The 20,622-nt window shown below is 38.2% G+C and overlaps 2 protein-coding genes across 9 annotated transcripts in view; one reads left to right on the forward strand and one right to left on the reverse strand.

The window, feature by feature from the left end:
• LOC143892223 (uncharacterized) overlaps positions 1–10,595 on the forward strand; it is a 47,983-nt gene extending 37,388 nt beyond the window's left edge. For 3 of the 7 annotated variants that reach the window (XM_077396686.1, XM_077396687.1, XM_077396685.1), the window contains 4 exons: positions 767–903; positions 1,000–1,080; positions 4,143–4,248; positions 5,080–5,509. In XM_077396686.1, the coding sequence (XP_077252801.1) occupies positions 767–903; positions 1,000–1,080; positions 4,143–4,248; positions 5,080–5,235 (480 nt within the window). In that variant the 3' untranslated portion in view covers positions 5,236–5,509. Of the gene's footprint in view, positions 1–766; positions 904–999; positions 1,081–4,142; positions 4,249–5,079; positions 5,511–9,964; positions 10,060–10,336 lie in introns of those variants that run through there. The other 4 variants (XM_077396682.1, XM_077396683.1, XR_013255456.1 and 1 more) reach the window with 3 other exon arrangements.
• Positions 10,596–12,934: 2,339 nt separating this feature from the next.
• On the reverse strand, positions 12,935–20,342 carry LOC143892226 (heterogeneous nuclear ribonucleoprotein 1-like). Of its 2 annotated transcripts, XR_013255457.1 has the most exons (4): positions 19,769–20,342; positions 16,435–17,691; positions 15,713–15,880; positions 12,935–13,413 (listed from the first exon to the last, which is right to left on the reverse strand). XR_013255457.1 is itself a non-coding variant. In XM_077396693.1 (2 exons), exons 1-2 carry the CDS (start codon positions 19,988–19,990, stop codon positions 16,546–16,548), a joined length of 1,368 nt encoding a protein of 455 aa, XP_077252808.1. In that variant the 5' UTR covers positions 19,991–20,342; the 3' UTR covers positions 16,159–16,545. The 2 variants fall into 2 exon arrangements, 1 of the variants encoding a protein (XP_077252808.1); XM_077396693.1 differs by lacking the exons at positions 12,935–13,413; positions 15,713–15,880 and having other exon boundaries at positions 16,159–17,691.
• Between the last annotated feature and the right edge of the window lie 280 nt (positions 20,343–20,622).

Genomic DNA, 20,622 nt, shown 5'->3' on the forward strand with positions numbered 1-20,622 from the left:
ATTCACCGATGCCTTTTGTTTTTTATACGGAAAAAGATCTAGTCAAGTATGCCCAATAGCCTTTATTTCTTTGGTACACCCTTATATTTTCACTAAAAATACTGGTTCCCTATTTCTACAATGTTTTAGTTATTCCTGAATTGAAAATATGCCCATCCTGGCTGACTATTTGAGTTTATTTTTTCTCAATATTTCCTTCTATCGTTGACGCAGATTGTAGGCCCCATAAGCGGTATATGTCATTAGGACTTCTTAGAAATTTATTTTCTTGTTATTTAGTTTTAGGATTTTTTATTTACTTGGTATTTAGTTTTAGGGAATTTATTTTCCATGTTATTTAGAGTTAGGGATTTTCATTTATTTCCATGGAATTTTTTTCAATTGCCTATATAAGGTCCTTATGTATTTGGGATTTTAGAACTTTGGATGAATTAATGAATTGAGAATACAGATTCTATTTCTCCTCTTCTTCCCTTTCTCTCTTCTTCTTCCTTCCCTGTTTCTCCTTTCTTAACCTTTTTCTCCTCTCCTCTTCTCTTTCCCTTCTTCTATTCTTCTTCTCTTCCTCTTCTTCTTCTCTTTTCCCCTCTATCTTCGATTTCCCCCCTCCCTGGATGACATCAATCGTGTATTTATGCCTTAAAAGGTAAATTATTTAGAGAATTTCTGGGCATAGAGCATTTTTTTTTTTTTTGAATGGTAGGCATAGAGATCATTTTACTTCATATTTTTTTAAAGGTTGGCTGAGGTGCATTTTTCTGCTCAGTTTACATCAATACCAGATGAAGGATATGATGAATACAGGAGAAGCTCTGATTTTATAAAGGAATACATATTCCCTGGAGTATGCTCTCCTTCTTTGAGTAGGGTAACATCAGCCATGGCAGTTGCATCCCGACTCAGGTCAACTTTAATCTTATCAATCACTACATTTGTTTTCATTTTCTCTCTCACTTGTTAGTTTGGAAATTCACCCACATTACATATTGTAAAATGCAGTGTGGAGCACCTGGAAAACATAGGCATCCATTACTATCAAACATTGATGCATTGGAGGAAAAATTTAATGGCCAAACAGAGGTATGAATCATAGTTTAGTTCAGTCACCCATTTATCTATATTGAACTTTCAACTATTTGAGCATTGTGAGCCTAAAAGCCTAAAACATAAGGGCTATAGATAACCAAAATGGAGATTTATCTATATTGAACTTTCAACTATTTAAGCGTTGTGAGGCTAAAAGCCTAAAAACACAAGAGCTATACATAACCTAAAATGGAAAAAACTCCAAAAAGTTATGAGAGTTGATATAGTTTCCATTTACTCAACAAAGATCTACAATATGCTTTATAAATGAATACTAAAAGAATAATACCTAACTATCCTTATTCAAGTTATATGACTGATAAACATATACATGTTAGCACTTTACCCCACCTCAAGCTCACAATGGATCAAAAGAAACCATTGAGAATTTGCTAATCCTCCCTTATTAGAAGCCCAAATATTTATCTCCAAAAATAGGCTTTAGCAAAACTAGAATACACATAATGATCAAGCAAGTAGTCCCAGGATTCCTTTGCAGTCCTAAAATTTACTAAGGTCATCGTAATCTGCACAATTGAGTTAGCAATCCAAGCAATGGTCTTCGATTGTTCACTTGCATTCTTCAACGATCTTGGCATAGCTTTCTTCTATTGTCTTTGGCTCTTCGATAGAACCGTCAAGATATTGCATAGATCAACCAGCAAGAAAATTCTTCATAAAGAATTCTCAAAATATTTAATTCTTACCATCTAACTGAATAGGAATAGCTTGTAGAGGTTCACACTCTGTTTCAACACTCGAAGAAAAAAATCGGTTGAAAAGCACAAAAAGATTTTCAAATGGGAACCAATTATTCCAAAAGCAAAGATGGGTCCAACAATGCAGCTAATTAAAAGAACGCAAATTACTCAAATCTAACGGAATCATACTGCTAGAGATGGATAAAGTTCAAAAAAAAAAAGATCAAGAGCTTGATTCTCAGCAAATCAGACCAAACTTGTCTTGAATTCTTCCCCATAATAAAATATTCAAATCCACCAAAGTATTGACTGGATAAACCCAAAGATGAATCAAACCAGAATCTGCACATTCGATTTTCCATGGTAGATCTCTTCGAAAACACCTCAAGATGGCCTTAAAAAATTGTGAAGAAAAATACCACAGCTCCAAAAAATAAAATTGATTCAGATCCCTATGATTGAAAAGTAAATTGATAGCTGGTAACAGTTGTATGGATGTGGTGTCTGACATATGGACATGAACAGAAGCAGTTGGGATTCTGAGTTTGTGAGAAATAAATGCATGAAATTAATACCTTAATAACAGGATCAAGGTTATCATTTAAAAAAAAAAAAAGAGGATCAAGGTTTGAATCATTGGACTTTGAAAATGATCCAATTCCAAACCCAGGTCTAACACCGTGAAAACTCTCCAAAATCTGAGAGCTGCTATAGTTTTAATTAACTCAAAAGAATTAGAATATGTTTTATGCATAGAGGATAAAATAGTAATGCAGGAATCACTCCTAAAATATCCTTAATCAATTATATGACTATACATATATGGATTTTTGGCAAAAAACACCTGTAAACTTCATGAGAAAAAAATGGGGATCAAGGTTTGAATCATTGGACTTTGAAAAATGATCCAATTCCAAACCCAGATCTAACACCATGAAAACTCTCCAAAATCTGAGAGCTGCTATAGTGTTAATCAACTCAAAAGATTTTTTTTCTTTTTTTAAATGGTAATGGAAATTTCATTAAAAGGGTCCCAAAGAATACAAGAGAGATAGGGGCCGATCAACCCAAAAGTTACAACAAGTTAAGAATAGCTAAGGGGGAAGAAAGTCGAAAAGCTCAACTCTCTCCCAAGAGACTCCTTTAGCCAATTTGTCAGCAACTCCATTCGCTGACTGCCTTATATGATTCAAGGAAATTGAAGAAGAGCCAATTCTATCTAGAATCTCATCCATAAATGCGCCAAACCTCCAGGGGACAGTATGTGGGCCTCTTAGCCATCTTATTAAATTGAGAGAATCCCCTTCTACCACCAGTACCACCCTATTTAGATCTTCATTTTGGAGCAACTTAATACCATGGTGGATGGCTCGAACCTCCGCTTCATTGGTATCTGCTACTCCTATGGGACCATAAAGCCCAAATCACTTCCCCCTCCTTATTCCTCAACAAATCTCCACTACCGGCCCGGGTTTCCCAAACTTGAACCGTCAAAATTCAGTTTGAGGATTCCTTGTGATGGCGGGGAGCACACTTGAATAACTCTGGGAATTGGGATCATTACTAGATTCACAGCAAATCCCTTTACATCCATACCTCGAGTCATAGGCCAAAACAAATCTAAAACATTCTAAATTTTTAACCCATGATATAGTTAAAGCTATCACCTTGTTTAACAAGAATTTGGCTCCCTTGGTCACTCCCTTGAATATTCTAGCATTCTGTTCGTTTCATAGTACCCAAATAGTAGCTAAAAATGAAACATGCCACAAAATTTTACCTTTCCGCTTCCATGGAGCCATTGCCCAACTTTCAAAAAGCTCCAGGAGGCTTCCGGGAGTACCCATACAATCCCAAATTTACTCAATAATCTGCCTCAAACTTCTGTTGCCACTTTACAGTGAACTAATAAGTGGTCCACCGTCTCCCCTGCCTCAATACATGGTGCACAATTAACTCAAAAGAATTAGAATATGTTTCATGCATAAAGGATAAAATAGTAATGCATAAATCACCCCTAAAATATCCTTAATCAATTATATGGCCATACATGCATGGATTTTTGGCAGAAAGCACCTGTAAACTTCATGAGAAAATCCCTACAAAATTACGTTAAATTATTTTCATGGGAAGGATTTATTTTCCTGATAGGAATAGAGTTTTAGGTTTTTAAATTTTGGGCTTATTGGTTCTATTTGATGCCTCATTTTCATGTTGGGTGATATCCTTTGTATTACTCTTCATTAGGTCTTTTATGTTTTAATTTGCACTCAATCCATCTCAATCAAATACTGAGTTCTTGGCTTTGCAAAAAGTTGTTGATTTTGATATCTATCACTTATTCTTTCCTTTCAGTGAAATTTTTGCACTGGGATTTGATGAGAAGTTCATACGGACATGGGAGTATTACTTTCTTTATTGTGCAGCTGGGTTCAAGACACATACACTTGGAAATTATCAGGTATTATTTGGTTAGCATATCAGGTTTTTGGCTTATCTTTCCCATTGTTAGAAGCATCCGGTGATTGCTCATAATGGGAGGCTCAAATTGTCAAACAAATTATGTGTCCACTTCCAGTTATTTATCGAACAACAACGGTACCAAATGTGATCTTGTTTTGAAGTGTATAGTTGACGGACTTGATTCATTTGGACTTGAAAACCATGACTCCAGCAAAGTGGTTCAGCAATTCATACGTGTTATTAACTTATATTATATTTTAAACCATAATTCTTATAATAAATTCATAGTCGTAATGCTCTACTGCTACGTAGTTTAAGCACGACCAACTTTGCGGCGCATGATTCTTCCTAAATTTTTCAACCATTAGCTCCAATAGATTGTTGAAAATTTTATAGTGGTGATTGGAAACTTGTATGGAGAGTTTTGGTCTTCAGTAATATAACTCCATGCAAATTTTTACAAAAAAATAAAATAAAAAAAAATCACCTGCAGCCTACTGATGAAGTAAAAGAACAAATACCAAAACTTTCCTTACTTTCTTGTATGATTATCTACTATTTATATGGTTCAATTGTATCTGTTTTACTTGCATACTATTTTATTTGTTTTTTATTTTTATTATTTTAACTCGGAATTTAGCTAGGAACCCGGGCCGGCACCTTAAATTTATTAGTAAGCAAAGAAATAGCTACAAGGGGAGGACATGCCGCCTTCCCCCTACCAAAACCAAGCAAGGCCGAAAATCCCAAGCAAAAGCATCCTAAGGGTTAAATGCAGATTTTGGGAATCCCCAACCTATCACACCTAACAGCCCCTTTGCTTCTCCAGGTAGCTCATCCCATGATGAAAAGATTCTACTTACTCTGGTTTTACACGTCTCATTTGCTAGCACATCCGCCACCAAGTTCCCCTTCTTGTATTGGTGAGAAACCAAGAAATCCATTTCTGATAGAAGATCTTGTATCTCATGGCGATGGCAATTAACAGTCTGGGATTGAATCTCTAGCTCAAGTGGTTAAGGATTTGTTCTTCATGTCAGAGGTCGAAGGTTTAATCCTAGCTTGGATACTAAAAAAAGTAATTAACGGCCCAAGGCCATCTACTATTAGACTTCACAAGATCCACCAGAATTTTGTTGTCTAATTCAATTTGAATCTTGTTGATGTGTAGACTTTTGCAGATGGGAAGCCCAGAAAGAAGATCTCTACATTCCGCCTGCGTGCCAATCACTTCTTCATAAAAATATGAGAAAGCCACAACCATTTTCCCTTTGTAGTTCGGGAGAATTCCTTCACCAGAGAGCCCTGGATTCCCTTTCGATGGCCCATCTATGTTTAGCTTGAGGTTACCTTTCTCAGGTTACGTCCAGGAGATAATTTGGATCGATTTTATCTTTGGGTTCCTTACTTCAATTCCAATGAACCTGTAGAATTCCAAACCTTCACTACAAAGGATACCCTTCAGTTTGACTGTCTTAACCGAATCCATGAGCCATCTCATTGTGTTTTTTTATAATCCTCCCCAGGTTCATGATCTTTCCTTCCATCCTTCTCGCACAGCGCTTAATCCATACTTCCCTCACTAGGAACATAGCCTCCACCTTATTAATAAATCCCATGATAAAGAGATTTTTGCTGGCTTCTTTAACCCATATTTTGAGTCTGCAAAATTGTTTGCCCCTCATCCATTCTTAATTCTGCCACTGGGAATCTCCGACTCCAAGCTGCAAATTGGTTGACATCTTCCTCACCAGATTTATCACAACAATTGCACTTGGACACTAGAGAAATGTTCACATCCTTGATGTGCAGGTCCACCGCAACAGCATTATGGAAGACTTTCCATATAAAGGCACTCACTTTGGGAGAAATTTGCTCCCGAATTTGCTCACCCCAAGCTTGATCAGATCCTCCATTTCGGACAACCTTCCTTGTCGTTCTAATGTTGAATTCAATCGTATTGGATGGAAGTGAAACTAATCTATCTTCCTCATAATTCAGACAGATCTTTAACTTGCGGAATTTGTTCAACTACCCTAATTGGGAGGTTGTTGCTAAAATTTGCTACATTCTAAACACCATTCCCTTCCACTACGTCCTTTATCTGTTATTCCAGGTTTATCCCGTCCTCATCAGATACAAGATCTATTAAAGGGCAGCACCCAACCCATTTATCAATCCAAAACTTCACCTCTCCTCTTTCACCTTCTATGCTTGAACCAGGTCTCACTTAGTTTTAACATTTCCTTCCATTGTTTAAATCCAAGCCTTTTATAATGCACTTTATAGAAGCTCCCACTTCTAATTATCTTTGGCTTTCATGAATCTGCTCTAGATGGATCTGTCCATGGATAGATAATGAATTACTTTTAGGCGGAATATCATACCAAACTCCTTTAGAGGAATGGTCCCTAGACCACCTTTTACTCATGGCCGACAAATATTCTCCCAATCAACCCAGTGCCTTTTCCTCTTCTCCTCATCTTGCCCCCACCAAAAGTTCAGCATAATCTTTTCAACCCGGTTATGAATAGAGCTTGTATGCACGAGAGAAATGGTCAAAATGGGCATACTGTTAAGGACATAGTTCGTAAGTATTGCATTTCCTCGACTAGACCGTAACTAACTCCTCCATCCTTCCACTTATAATCTGATTTCATCTGTAAGCTTTTCAAAATGTTCAGCCTTGTATCTTCCTTTGCATATTTGAGCTCCCAGGTACTCAAAGTAACCCTCCTTTCACAAAAAGCCTGTTGTATTAGCAATAATTTGGTCTCTGGTGGGAGGAGTTTTACTCGACAATATATAGCAGCTTTTGCTTTTGTTAATTTTCTGACCCAATGTAGCTTCATAGCGACCAAGGAACTTTATGATTTCTTGAAGAGTCTGCTTGGATCTGTTAGAGAAGATAATAGTATCATCGAAAAATGAACTATGCATTATAGGAAAGCAATTCCTCGGCACATTGAAGTATTGGACTGCTCCTCCTTGAAAAATCTGCTTAATTCCCCAATCCAAAAACCTCCTAATCTATAATAAACAGACCGGGGGAGATGGGGTTTCCTTGACGCAATCCTCTTGTTGATTTAAAATACCCTTGAGGCTCTCCATTAATAAGAACTGAATGCTAACATTCTTGAGTCGCATTCATGACCAAGTTTATCCGGTTCTCCTTGAACCCAAAACGTTCCAGCACATTTTGCATGAATTTCCAATTAAGTCGATCATATGTTTTCTCCATATCAAATTTTAACATCACATTCCCTACCGTTGATTTTACTCCATGCTTTGCATCAATTCCTGCACAAGACATATGTTGTCGCAAAAGACATATGTTGTCAATCATGCTTCTCCCTTTAGTGAGCACTGCTTGCTCACCTATAATTTTGGGAGACGGAGTGACTAATCTCTTCGACATCACCTTGCAGCTATTTTGTATATGAAATGACAAGAGCTAATGGGTCTGAAGTTAGAAAAATACTGTGGGCTTTCATTCTTGGAGATCAACATTATAAAAGGAAGTATAATGTCTGGACAGCTGTCCTCTCTCAATAAATTCTTCAATCTCTTTAACCATGTCATTTTGGGTGAGTTCCCCACAACACACAAAAAATCTTCCATTGAACCTAATCCAATCCGGGAGAGCTTTCTTGGAGAATACTCCTAAGTCCTAACCGCTTCGTATACCTCTTCATTGGATGGGGTTTGCATCAAAAATTGATTCTCTTCATTTGTTACTAGTCTTGGTATATGATCCAGCATTTCCACATTTACACATGGCCCCCCTCCATCAATAGATTCTAAAATAATCAACTGCTAATAAAAGACTGTTTTCTTTGAATCTTATTATCAGAAGTTGGAGAATCATTCAAGTTAGATTCTGCCATTATAACATTGTCTCCGGCGTCGTTGACCCTTTGCTGGACATTACCAAATACTTCAAGATTCCATATTTTCAATCGCTTTTAAGGTTTATAAGCTTCATAGTCACTGCGTCCAAAGGCCTTTTTTCCATTGGTTTCATCCATTCGACACGGACAATGTCCATAAAACCCTTATGCAGCGTCCACATGTTTTGGAATTTGAAGGGGCATGTAGTTGGATTTTTGTCTTCTTTACATTAAATCAAGAGAGGGCAATGATCAGGAAGAACCGATCCTGGCCAAGTGTTTCACTTTTGTCGAATGAAATTGCGACATCCATGCAGTGTTTACTAGAACCGTATCTAGCCTAGCTCATATACAATCACCCACCACTTGATTATTATATCTAGTAAATTTGTTTCCTCCGTAGCTGACACTATTGGTCCAGATTTTTCCACAGCCTCCTGAAACTCATACATTGCTCCCACCTAATTTTCCCTCTCAATTTAGGATGGTGTTGCAGTCACCTCCTACAGCCCATGGTTTTGATATGTTGTTTCTACACTCCTCCAAGTATTCCCACATCTCTCTCCTAACCACCACAGAGCTTCTAGCGTGAACATTTATGGCTTTGAGGCCTTCCTACTTTAACAGTTATGGCTTGCTGGTTTCTAGAGATTGTGTTCGCTTCGAGAGATTCATCCCATAACTACCAAATTTGAGAGTTGCTATCCTGGTTTGTACTGTAGTTTTCCATTTTAATCTTCCTTGTAAACTCTCGAATCTTGTCCTCTCCAATCATGGGTTCCATAATAGCACAAAACAACATCTTGTGTATTTCAATTAGCTTTTTAATCCTACCAATTGTGGCTATATTGCCTACCCCTCTCGCATGTCGCATCACAGACCAATTCATTAATCATAAAGATCGGTTTCCAGAACCATTAAAAAAAAAAATGACTGGTTTCCAGATCTTTTTGTAATCCGGGTGGTGACACCTACTCGATTCTTCTTTTTTTTTCCTTAGATGTGACCGGAGTCAAATCTTCTTACACATTTGCCTCCAGTTCTTTTTTTTTTGGTTCTAACATTTCTAGATTAGACAAAAGAATCCTTCCTTGTTGCCTTCAGTTGATTTTGCACCTTTTCCAACTCCTCTACAAGAACTTTCTTGTCGTCAGATAGCAGCCCATGTTTTACATAATTCTCTTTGCTTTTCTCTTTAGTCTCATTGTTGTCTCCCTCTACATTTTCTGCATATTGGATTTCCATTTAATCTTTTTGTGCAGCCTCTAGGGCCTTATCCTACACTTCTTTTCCCAGGTCGACTTATTCCTTTTCTATCTCACCCTCCGTCCCTGGTTGTTTTTCCACCCATGCCAGCTCGGTTTTCTTTATCACAGTATCCTATCTATTTCTCTAACAGTTTTCCTACCTGGGTTTTCACCGCCTTATATCTGTCATTCTCATGGCCTAGTAGCTTGGGATGCCTTCATATACCACTTTTTGCCACATGCCCCTTTCTAAAGACGATCCTATTAACATACGATCTTCTCTCTTCTATTTTTTTGTAAGATTCTAATTCGATGCATATCCGTTCTTGTCCCTTGAATAGTAGGTGCTGCCATCTTGCTTTTTTTTTTCAAATGTTATATACTTACATGAACGAATAATCTTACAATAATAAGCTTTCCAATATTCTCACATAACTGATGCATTAGTGTTAGCTTTTCTTTGTACTGATAATGGACACCAACACAAGTTTCTGCTTCTAATTGACATAGCAGTAGATTAATTGAACAGATTTTAACCTTGGGAGATAGATCTAATACTTGGGGTTATGATTTGTAGATTGTATTCTCTCGCCCTGGAAACCTTGTGGCATTTGCTGATCCATACAAAGGCGAATATTGATACTTGCTCAGCTACCATGGTCCTCACATCAAGTAAGGCCCCTGACACTTCCCTGTTATCTTTCATCACATTATTTTTCCCTTCAAAGTTTCAAGCATTTTATCTTTCATCACATTAGAAAACGAGCAGCAGGGAGACATTGTTCTCTTTTAACAAAATCGGAATTATTTTGATATTAGCAGTTTGATGGCTTCGTAGAAATAAGCTGTTAGTGGTAGTGATTTCATTTGCAGACTTAATCATCAGTTATAATTAAATTAGATTTGCTAATATCACTCTCTCCCCCTTCCTTTTCGGGGCACATGTTAGGATGATTGGAGCTCAGCTGTACAACCAAAATGAGTGATCTTGGCCTCTTGATCAAGCACAATTTCGCGTGGATCTATTGCTCACTCTCCAAAACTTTGTTAGGTTTGGATTATTGGGAAAACTCTTTCTATTTAAAATGTCTTCCCTATTGTTTGGTTTGCAACTATTTGTTTCCTGGAATCTTGAATATGTTGTTTGGTAGACAATTCCATGAAAAAATACCTACTAATAAGGAGGGTTTTCTCTTTTCTTCTGATAACTAATTTTAAGCAATCGGGTTGTTCACCATGGGAGCCGCAAGCCGGGGTTTATTTTATCCTTGGATAAACCTGCCATTTTCTGTTCACTTGTACCTCTCTCCCCGGATAAAATACTATTACAACAATATTATGCTCACGAATCTTGGATATTTCAAAAACTTATCCAGGGGGAATAGCCGAACTCCGGAACAGCTTATCCAGGGATTGTTATCCCAGCCTCCACAATGACTGTTTGGGACCGGCATTTGAGAAACCATGGATAGCTGTGAGGAAGGTGGAAACAGGGCCATTAAAAAAAAGTTTTTTTTATTTTTTTTGGGGTGAACTCTCAGATCTGCTTTGGTTAAGATGGGAGAAAATAAAAGGCGGTGATCGCCCTGTATTTTCACCAATGGGATGGGCAGAGAGGATTGAAATCTCAGCTTAAAAAAATAGAGGAATGCTAGATACAAGGATGCCCTTGCATAAGGAGCCAAAAAGGGCCCTTGGTTGGATCCACATCATTAAGTAAACCGGATTTACTTTTTCAACCAATTTTAAACCGTTCCCGAAAATGACGTGTGGAACCAATCAAGGGCCCTTTTCCGACTCAATGCAAGGGCGCCCTTCCATCTATCATTACTCAAATAGATATTCCTTCCGCAAATTAAAATTAACTTGCAATATAATTGCAAATTACCATAGGGTTAATACATTTTATCCAATTTGAAAGTACAGAATCTAAGATGATTGTGTCGAATTGAATGGACTTTCGAAAGAAAGCCAAGTAATACTGATCATAAAGCCGAGGGTGGGTTGTTAGCATTCGCCTTCTATGGGCTTTCCAAAAGGAGATCATCCCCCCCCCCCCCCCCCCTGCATTGAGGGTGGGTTGTTAGCATTCGCCTTCTATGGGCTTTCCAAAAGGAGATCATCCCCCCCCCCCCCCCCCCCCCCCCTGCATTACGCATGCGCTCCCCTTCCAAAAGTACAAGTAGGGATCACCTTCTATCCATACATTTTTAACCAAATGCTCTGTACCTAGTTCAAGCAATGGCCACTAATATATGCCAAAGATTAAGACACACTCCTACCCAGAAATTTACTGACTAAATGGCTTGCTGATCGACATGTAACATAACCATAATTTACTTTCTAATGCCGTAGCTTGAGAGATTCGTTCTTTCGCTTCGTTTTGTGTGGACACTTTAGCTATGTCTTCTTTCCTAGGAGTGGATTAGTTCAAAACAGGAGGCATTAGCCATCTGTTTTGTGCACCAGTCTTTCGAGGTGCGTCTCTGAGATCCTAAGTTGTTGGCCACTAGTAAATTGTGGCCTTATCACGCACAGGTGGTACATACATTATGGCTGTAATTAGATGTAAAGGATACCGTTTTTGTTTAGTGCAGGGATGATCCAATGTCAATATTCTGTTTAGCTCAATTGGATTGGTGCCGGTATGTTGGTCCAATCCACCTTAATATTTTGTAATGCAAGATGAAACTACTGGCCCCGATTGCTATCTCAATATTAATGAAATATGTCAATTTTCAAACAAAAAAATATTGAAGAGCCAAGATAGTCAATTGAAGAGCCAAGATGGTCTCACATAAGAATCTATTGCTCATAGAAGAATGCAAGGTTTTAAATTTCGGTTGGCATAGAAACGGTTACATTTCGGTTTCGTGGAAATCTTGTAAATTAGAGAAACGTAAACACATGCAAATGATGAAGTTTTAAAATGAAAGTTAGAGAAATGCTAGAATAAGCACAGATACATACTTAGAAACCATCAAATAAGCAAGAAGCCATCCATATGGCTTAATCGCATTGAACACCTAGTGACATGCATTGTCGCACATGAACAATAAAGTCAATAAAGATATATAATGTAATGAAGAATATAGTCTGCCCTCTAAGGACCCCAATTCTATGTCAATATCATTGAGTGATGATGGATTATTAGTCCCATGCCAATCTAACATCCTATGCATAAGATGCGGTTACTTTGTGCAGTCCAACGATGTTTCCTACCAAATATCATCTCTTCATTAATGAAATGAAATGCAAATCATAACATCTTTATTTTTTTATCATTCTGACAATTTCAGTCGAATTTCAGACATTTCAATCAAATTTCAGGATTTTAGACGAATTTCAAAAATTTCGGTCTTAATTTTGGAGAAATAATGACGTGGAATGAAATCATGTAGATATATCATTACAGTGGGGATGAAAATGGAAACATCTCTGTAATTTCGAGGAAATTTCGAAAAAAAATTAAAACCATGCACGAAAGTAATTTTATAACCTAACAATGTAAATATTTTCTATGCAATCTTTACTATATCCAACCACATGGAAAAAGCTAGGAAAGATTTATTGTAACTGTATATGTTACAGGTATCAACCTACTAGGTTACCCATGAGTTCACTTTAAGAGGTTTTCATATTAGACTTTCAAGAATGATTTTGTGCAGCATGTTCCAAATAAAGCAACATAAAAGCGCAAGGCAACAGATAGACAAACGAATTCTTGCCGCATACAACTGTCACCGCGGCGAAAGCACCCAGTTAGTGACCGTCAAAAGAACATGAACTGGGCTCAAAGAGAAACCTTGAGTTTGGCGGCATTTGACCCACACATGGCTTCTAGTTAAACACCAAATATTCGAGCAACATATTTGGCTGCATTTCCCCCCCACACGGCTTCAAGTTAAACACCAAATATTTGAGCAAATCATAGTCATAAATGCTTTTCACCCCTCACCCCAATAAAAAACTTCGAGCTCGTCAAAGCAGGTAGACATCTGATTCCGAATCAGAATGCAGCATCTCCTGTACAAAAGGGCAAATACAGGAGGAAAACGATTATGCCATTGACAAACATCTCAACTACTAATATGATTATCCCTATTCTGCTGATTATTCATTCAACCCAACTGTCTATATAGATCCATCCTTAACATAAGCTACTCTTTACATCTCTACTCTATACCATAGAAGGAAAGCTACTGAGTATGAAGCACAAGTTGTAAATGAAACAATTATCTATGAGGAGACTACTTCATTGCTATTTTTTTTTTACTTCATTGCTATTACACTTGTTGACTACGTCAGTTCTAATTCACCGCTACTCTACGAGGCAACTAAGTGCAACTAAACAGAGCAAGAGGCTGTTTGATGTGAAGACGAGGTGAATTTCATTCTGAGACTAAGTTCCCTCCAACAAAGGTTCAGTACCATGTAGTCGACCTCCTGTCTGCAGTCCGCATTAGTGAACCCTTCCAAGTGCCATTAAAAAAAAAGGTCCATTCACCAAAACAGCAGTTTCAATTAAAAAACTTTACAGATAAGCAAGAAAAATAAGCAAGAAAAATAGGGTCAACCAGAAACACAAGAGTGGGACTTGATATAAGTTAAGGGCGGTGTCCTCGATTATGCTGATTAGGTGAACTGTTATGTAAAGTGACATAACAGTGAGGTTTGGGGTAATACTGTCTTTTGGCGGTTTTGTCTGTATTTGTATTGCACTAGTGGGACGCCTTGTCCCAAAATGATGTAACCTATAATTTGTGGACATGGATACGAGTGTCGCGTCTTGACATGGACACGGGATGTCGGACACGGCAAACTCCCAAAATTTAGAAACGGGGACGGTTAAAATAGAAAGTACATTTACTCATGATTTGTGGACACGGATTCGTGTGCCGAGTTTCGATAAAGTTTTGACACGGATACGAGGTATGTGACATGGAAACCCCTAAAAAACTAGAAATAGTGTCACACTCATACACATACATATACACATAAAGTTGCTAACACTTTTAGCAGTACATCTAAAAGTGTCTAAAGAAGTGTCGACACGTGTGGACACGGGTGTCCTGGGGACACGACACAACACGTGTGTCGGCAATAAATTCCAAGTGTCGGCCAAATCATAGATGTAACATGTTTCAGTTAGAATAAATTGTTACCTCTCAAAAAACACACACAGAGTGAACCAAACAGCAGATGAGGTGGAACCTTGATGAGACTACTTCACTGCTCTATGCGGGGATACTACTTCACTATTATTACACCTGTTGATTACGTCAGTTCTAATTCACCACTACTCTACGAGGCAACTAAGTGCAACCAAACAGAGCAAGAGGCTGTTCGATGTGCAGATGAGGGTGAATTTCATTCACCAAAACAGCAGTTTCAATTACAAAACTTTGCAGATAAGAAAGAAAAATAGGGTCAACCAGAAACCCAGAGAGAGAGAGAGTGAGTGAGTGAGTGAACCAAACAGCAGATGAAGTGGAACCCTGAGTGAGTTTCGTTCCTGGCTCTGCTATCTGCAAACCAAACAGACCCAAGATGCAGAGCCCAGAGCTCAAAGACATGGTTTGCTAAAATGCTAGTAAGGATCGATCTTTAAGCCGATTATCTTTTGGCCAAGTGCTAGATACTTCGCACTTTCCCACGGGGCCAAACAAGTTCCTATTATTCAAGCGGTGTGGTTCGCCCATGCAAAACCACTGAAATTGTGAAGTGCAAAAGTGGCTAGAGTTCTCCAGTCTTTTTTTAAATGGCCTATAGTTCTCCCGTCTTAAGATCCATCCATACATTTTTCAACCAAATGCCATGTAGCTAGTTCACGCTATGGCACTAACATTATTCCAAAAATAAGACCCACTACCCTGTTACACTTCTAACCAAAGAGACAAGAAAAGTCTCACATAAGAATCTGCTATCATATAATAATGTAGTTTATCATTCAAAAAAATAAAAAATAAAAAAATAATAATGAGGATATATGGACCTAACAGTGCAAATATCTTCTATGCAACATATACTACATCCAGCCGCATGAAAAAGGCAGGAAAGTTGGTCTAGTCTAACAGTTTAAATTATCAAATAGATCTTAGAGATATCAACCTACTTGGTTACCCATGAGTTCACTTCAAAAGATTTTTCATATTAGACTTTCAAGAATGATTTTGTGCACATGTTTCACAAAAAGCAACATAAAAACCCAATGCAACAGAGAGTCAAACGAATTCTTGCCACATAAAATTGTCAGACATAGCACCGGGGAGAAAGTACATAGTCGTGACCATCAAAAGAACATGAACTGGGCTCAAAGAGAAACCTTGAGTTTGGCTGCATTTCCCCCACACATTGGCTTCAAGTTAAACACCAAATATTCGAGCAAATCAGAGTCATTGATGCTTTTCACGCCTCACCCCAATTAAAAAAAAAAACTTTGAGCTCGGCAAAGTAGGTAGACATCTGATTCCAAATTAGAATGCAGCATCTCCTGTACAAAAGGGCAAATATAGGAGGAAAACGATTATGCCATTGACAAATATCTCAACTACTAATATGATTATCCCTATCCTGTTGAAGTGTTGATTATTTATTCAACCCAACTATATCTATACAGCTCCATCCTTAACACAAGCTACTCTTTAGATCTCTACTCTATATCATAGCAGGAAAGCTACCGAGTATGAAGCACAAGTTGTAATCATAAAGACTACTAACAGCATTGCCAGATTCCCTACTCGGCTTCGAAATATTAATGCTAAAGTAATATCATAAAAATAAAATAAAATAAGCTAGCAACTAATGTATTCAACCACGCAAGGTAAAAAAAAGTCTAATATAAGCTAACTCTAGCTTTAACACTAGAGAAGGTAAAAGCTACAGATAAAGCTACCAGACACACCTAAACAAACCGAACATAAGAGCTGCAGCTTGAAAGCAAATAAAGAGAGGTAGGTAAATACTAGTCCACAGAACTACTACTCATTATATATTTGCAAAATAGCTAATACTGCTAACTACTGGGATTCAAGCAATCCAACCAGCCCAAGTTCTGCTTCCATCTGGAGAAGCATCCTTCTGTTCCTCGAGCAGTGCAACGAAATGAACCACCACACATCAAGAGAAAGCCAAGAACAGAATTTCTTCAGAACAAGATTACTGCCTGGACTGAGCACCACCATATCCACCACCATAACCAACCTTCCCGCCAGAGACTACATTTGCCTGGGCAGCCCCATAACCTCCACCTTGTGAAGGGTCTGACCTCCAACCCGCATTTGGATACCCTGAGTTCCCACTAGCATCACCATACCCACTGCCCATATAACCAGTACCTGCCCCTTGTTGGTCTCCCCCACCACCACCACCACCACTGGCATTACTAGTTGGGCCACTAGTAGCACGTCCACCAACAGCACCATAGGGACTTGGATTAGCATAGGATCCCACGTTCCCCCCATAAGCACCATACCCATAAGCCTGATTCCCATAACCAGTGCCTCCACTTGGAGATTGACCAGTTGGTGCAGAACCACCACCACCACCACCAGGAGCACTCCAAGGACCTGCAGCTCCATAGCCTGGATTTGTACCATAGCCTGTAGAACCATATCCCGAAAGGGCTTGGTTGTTCCAGGGGCTCCTTGGGGCTCCAGGCGGGCCACTCACATAACCTGCATTTGGGGCATTTGGGTTTCCATAAGCCCCGGCAGGACCACTGTACCCAGCACTAGCACCACCATAGCCACCAACACCATAACTGCCATACCTAACACCATTATTTGCTGCTCCATGTCCATAGCCCGGCGCACCATAGCCAGACGAACCATAAGCTGGAAAACCACCGCCAGCAGCCTGAGGCTGCATGTACCTATTAGCATCCATTCTACCATCAGAACCACCATAGCCCTGATAGGGCCCACCACCTGCTGAGCGGCCCCCACTGCCGGGGTTTGCATCTTTCGGAAGAGCACGTTTGACTTCCACAAGTTTACCATTCAACTCGTGGAATGACTTATGTAGGACTCGGTCAACCGCATCCTCAGTATCAAAGGAGATAAATCCAAATCCACGGGGACGTTGGGTGTTCTGATCGTACATTACTACTACATCAGTTACAAAGCCATAACTCTCGAAATACTGACGGAATTCTCCCTCCGTCAAGGTGGGAGGCAGCCCTCCCACAAATATCTTCTTGGTCCTAAGATTGCCACCTCCAGAAAAGCTCCTCCCTGCATTGGGATTTCCAGTTCTAGATGAGGTGTGCTGTTCATCTCTTGATAAAGCCTTTTTAGCCTCCACCTGAATAACCAAAGCAGGGGTTACACTCGAGCAGGAAAAAATGAATAAGAGCATAACTAATGAAGATTGATACATACATGTGTGTGTATGTATAATTTCCAGAAGAGAAGCAACAAAATGAATACTTAAAAATGGTAATAGATTTATTAAAGAAAAATGTTTCATAGAAAAAAGAGTGGATGAATAAATACAACATCCATTAATTATAAAGCCCGTTAATAAAGGTACCTTGAATCTAGTTCATGGAAGAAATACATAATGAATTTTAAAAAAGTGGTTCAGAGACCATGGCAAAGTCATCCATCATAGATGTTTAAAACAATGTACTGGTTAAAATGTATCAATAATTTCAAAGGATTCACAAAGGGTGATCAATAAGCAGGTCCACAGTCCACACTGTACACCAACACAATCAATGTGTGATCCATCAAAAGATCAGAGAGCATATATACTTTGACATGAATGATTAAAGAAAGATATGAACTAGACAACGTGATGTGTAACATTAATCATGGAAAACAATGAATAATATAAGGCAAAAAGATATCCTTTAGTATCTTATCATACCTTAAAATAAACAACACGATGTGTAACATTAGCCATGGAAAACAAAAATATTATAAATGCAAGAAAAAACACCATTTAGTATCTTATCATTTCTTAAAATAACCGAAATAACTAATAGGAGAACAGCCTACAAAAATGATGATTACAGGGGTACGAAATCCCGAGTCAATGACAACTACCTAGGCCCAGCAATGACTAAATGGGTCTACACGAGTAATGCCCATCGCAACAACGCCCCAAAATTTTTGAGCAAGCAGTAGTTATGTCAATACAATCTAGAAGATACAAATACAAAAGCACAAACAATTCACATTGCCAACATGCGATGAAAACTGCTATGACATCAAGATATCAACAAAGGGCCACCTTAGATTTCAAATTCAGCAGACCTTGAAAAGAAAATTTAGAACACGAATATCCATTATTTACCAAAAAAAGCTGACCAAATGTAGGATTTAAGTCAGCATAGAAGTGATTTCAAAGAACATAACAAAGAATTCACTAATTTTCGGTAAGCATTGCCAAATAAAATAGCACAATGTCTTTTAAAAATGAGATGAAACCTCAGTTAAAGTTTTCTCCACTGGGAGGATCATTGTAAGACAAAGATAACCCAGGATGACATAAAAGATAAAAAGATAAACAAAGGCAGATGGTAAAAAGATCCACCACCCAAAACACAATAAAAGACACCTTAGAAACAAAATAAAACTACCAAATTAACAATTTTAAGTCATGTATACAATAAAAGATCATTGGTGTATCAGCAGCTGATAAAGGAATACGCAACGCAGCATTTCCATCTAGAGAACAAGTGAACATATGTCATATGTGAACAAACAAAAAAGAAAAGAAAAAAGGAAACACGATACGAAACAAAAAAATTCCAAACATTTCACTGTTTAATTATCGTGGAAAATAAATAAACAAGATACAAATGACCACAATAACCATAAAGTCAATTATATGTACATGTTACAGTGTATATGATGTAGTTACAAAGTAGTTATCATACGATCATGCATTTTAGATTTGTGGGTGTTAGTTACTTATTATGTGTCATGTAGGTGGGTAAATGGGTTGGTGACATAGCATACTTTTGTCCTTGTATTTAAGGAGTTGTGTCTTAATGAAAATATAGAAAATTTGCAACCAAAACATAAACTTATATTTCACTAATCACGGTTCCTCTCGAATTGAACTGTTAGGAGGTTCAATTGCCACAAATCAACCCTTCCGCTCTCTTTTTTCTGTCTTTTCCAACTCCAAGCATCAATCAATAAAAAAAAACCCATAGCACCTAACATCTCACAATACAAACCCCACTAAGAAATAAAATAAAAAAGGAACAAATGGTAAAGAAAAACCCAATCACCCCCCAACATATCAGTTTATAGCCATTAACTGAAATAAAAAGAACCAAATCCCAAAATCCCCATTAATGAAACGAATCACAACAAATTAAAATAAGAGCAAATCAGTCCAAAGAATCATCAACCTAAAAACTCACCGTTCTCCCATCGATGGTATGCTTGTCTTGAAGAACCCTATCTAAGATCGAAGGATCTGAAAATACGATGAACCCAAATCCTCTTGGTCTTCCAGTGACTTTATCCCTCATTATAACAGTCTGCAAAACCTCCCCGTACTTCCCAAAATACTCCTTAAGCTTATCCTCCGACGTGTCCCAAGAAATCCCACCAATAAAAAGTTTTCCCTGATCTGAATCCATGCCTCTCTTTGTCTCTATTGTTTTTCTCTGTGTGTTTTTTGCTCTTTGAAGGAGATAAATGGGGTGCGTTGGGAAAATGAGGTAAGGGTTTTGTGCCAAAAATGGCGTACTTGGGCTTTGAGAGGAATATCTTTGGAAGGAAAACAAGAGAGGAGACGAGAGGGAAAAATTCCTTTTTGACTGGTGAGATAAAATAGAGTAGACGGTGAGAATCTTTTTAGTTTGGAGAGAGAAATTGATGGTGCAGATTCTGCGTAGGGTTCGATTAAATGAACAAAGTTTGTCTTATTACTAGGTTGAAATTACCCAAATACCTAGGATGAAATTACCCAAATCCTCCCCCCTCGCTCTCTCAGGAGGGGTTCACCATAACATGATGTTGGCCTATTTAATCTGCATCTACATGGGGCTTACACATGGCGGTAAAGTGTTTACACGGTGATCAATTTCATTGATCAAGTAATCCTAATCACTCATTATTAAGTCACTAACCAAGGGGCTAGGAGAAAACAGACATAATTCTTGCACCATTGTTCATTCGCTATGATACCAGCCCTGTTAAATTCTTGATCACCTTTGTTACCTAACCGCTTTCTCCAACAGCTTAAGCTTTTGGAGAAGTTGGTAAGTTG

This window comes from Tasmannia lanceolata, unplaced genomic scaffold (genome assembly GCF_043159265.1).
Source record: "Tasmannia lanceolata isolate RefF3 unplaced genomic scaffold, GAP_Taslan_0.1 ptg000015l, whole genome shotgun sequence".
Classification (NCBI taxonomy): Eukaryota; Viridiplantae; Streptophyta; class Magnoliopsida; order Canellales; family Winteraceae; genus Tasmannia; species Tasmannia lanceolata.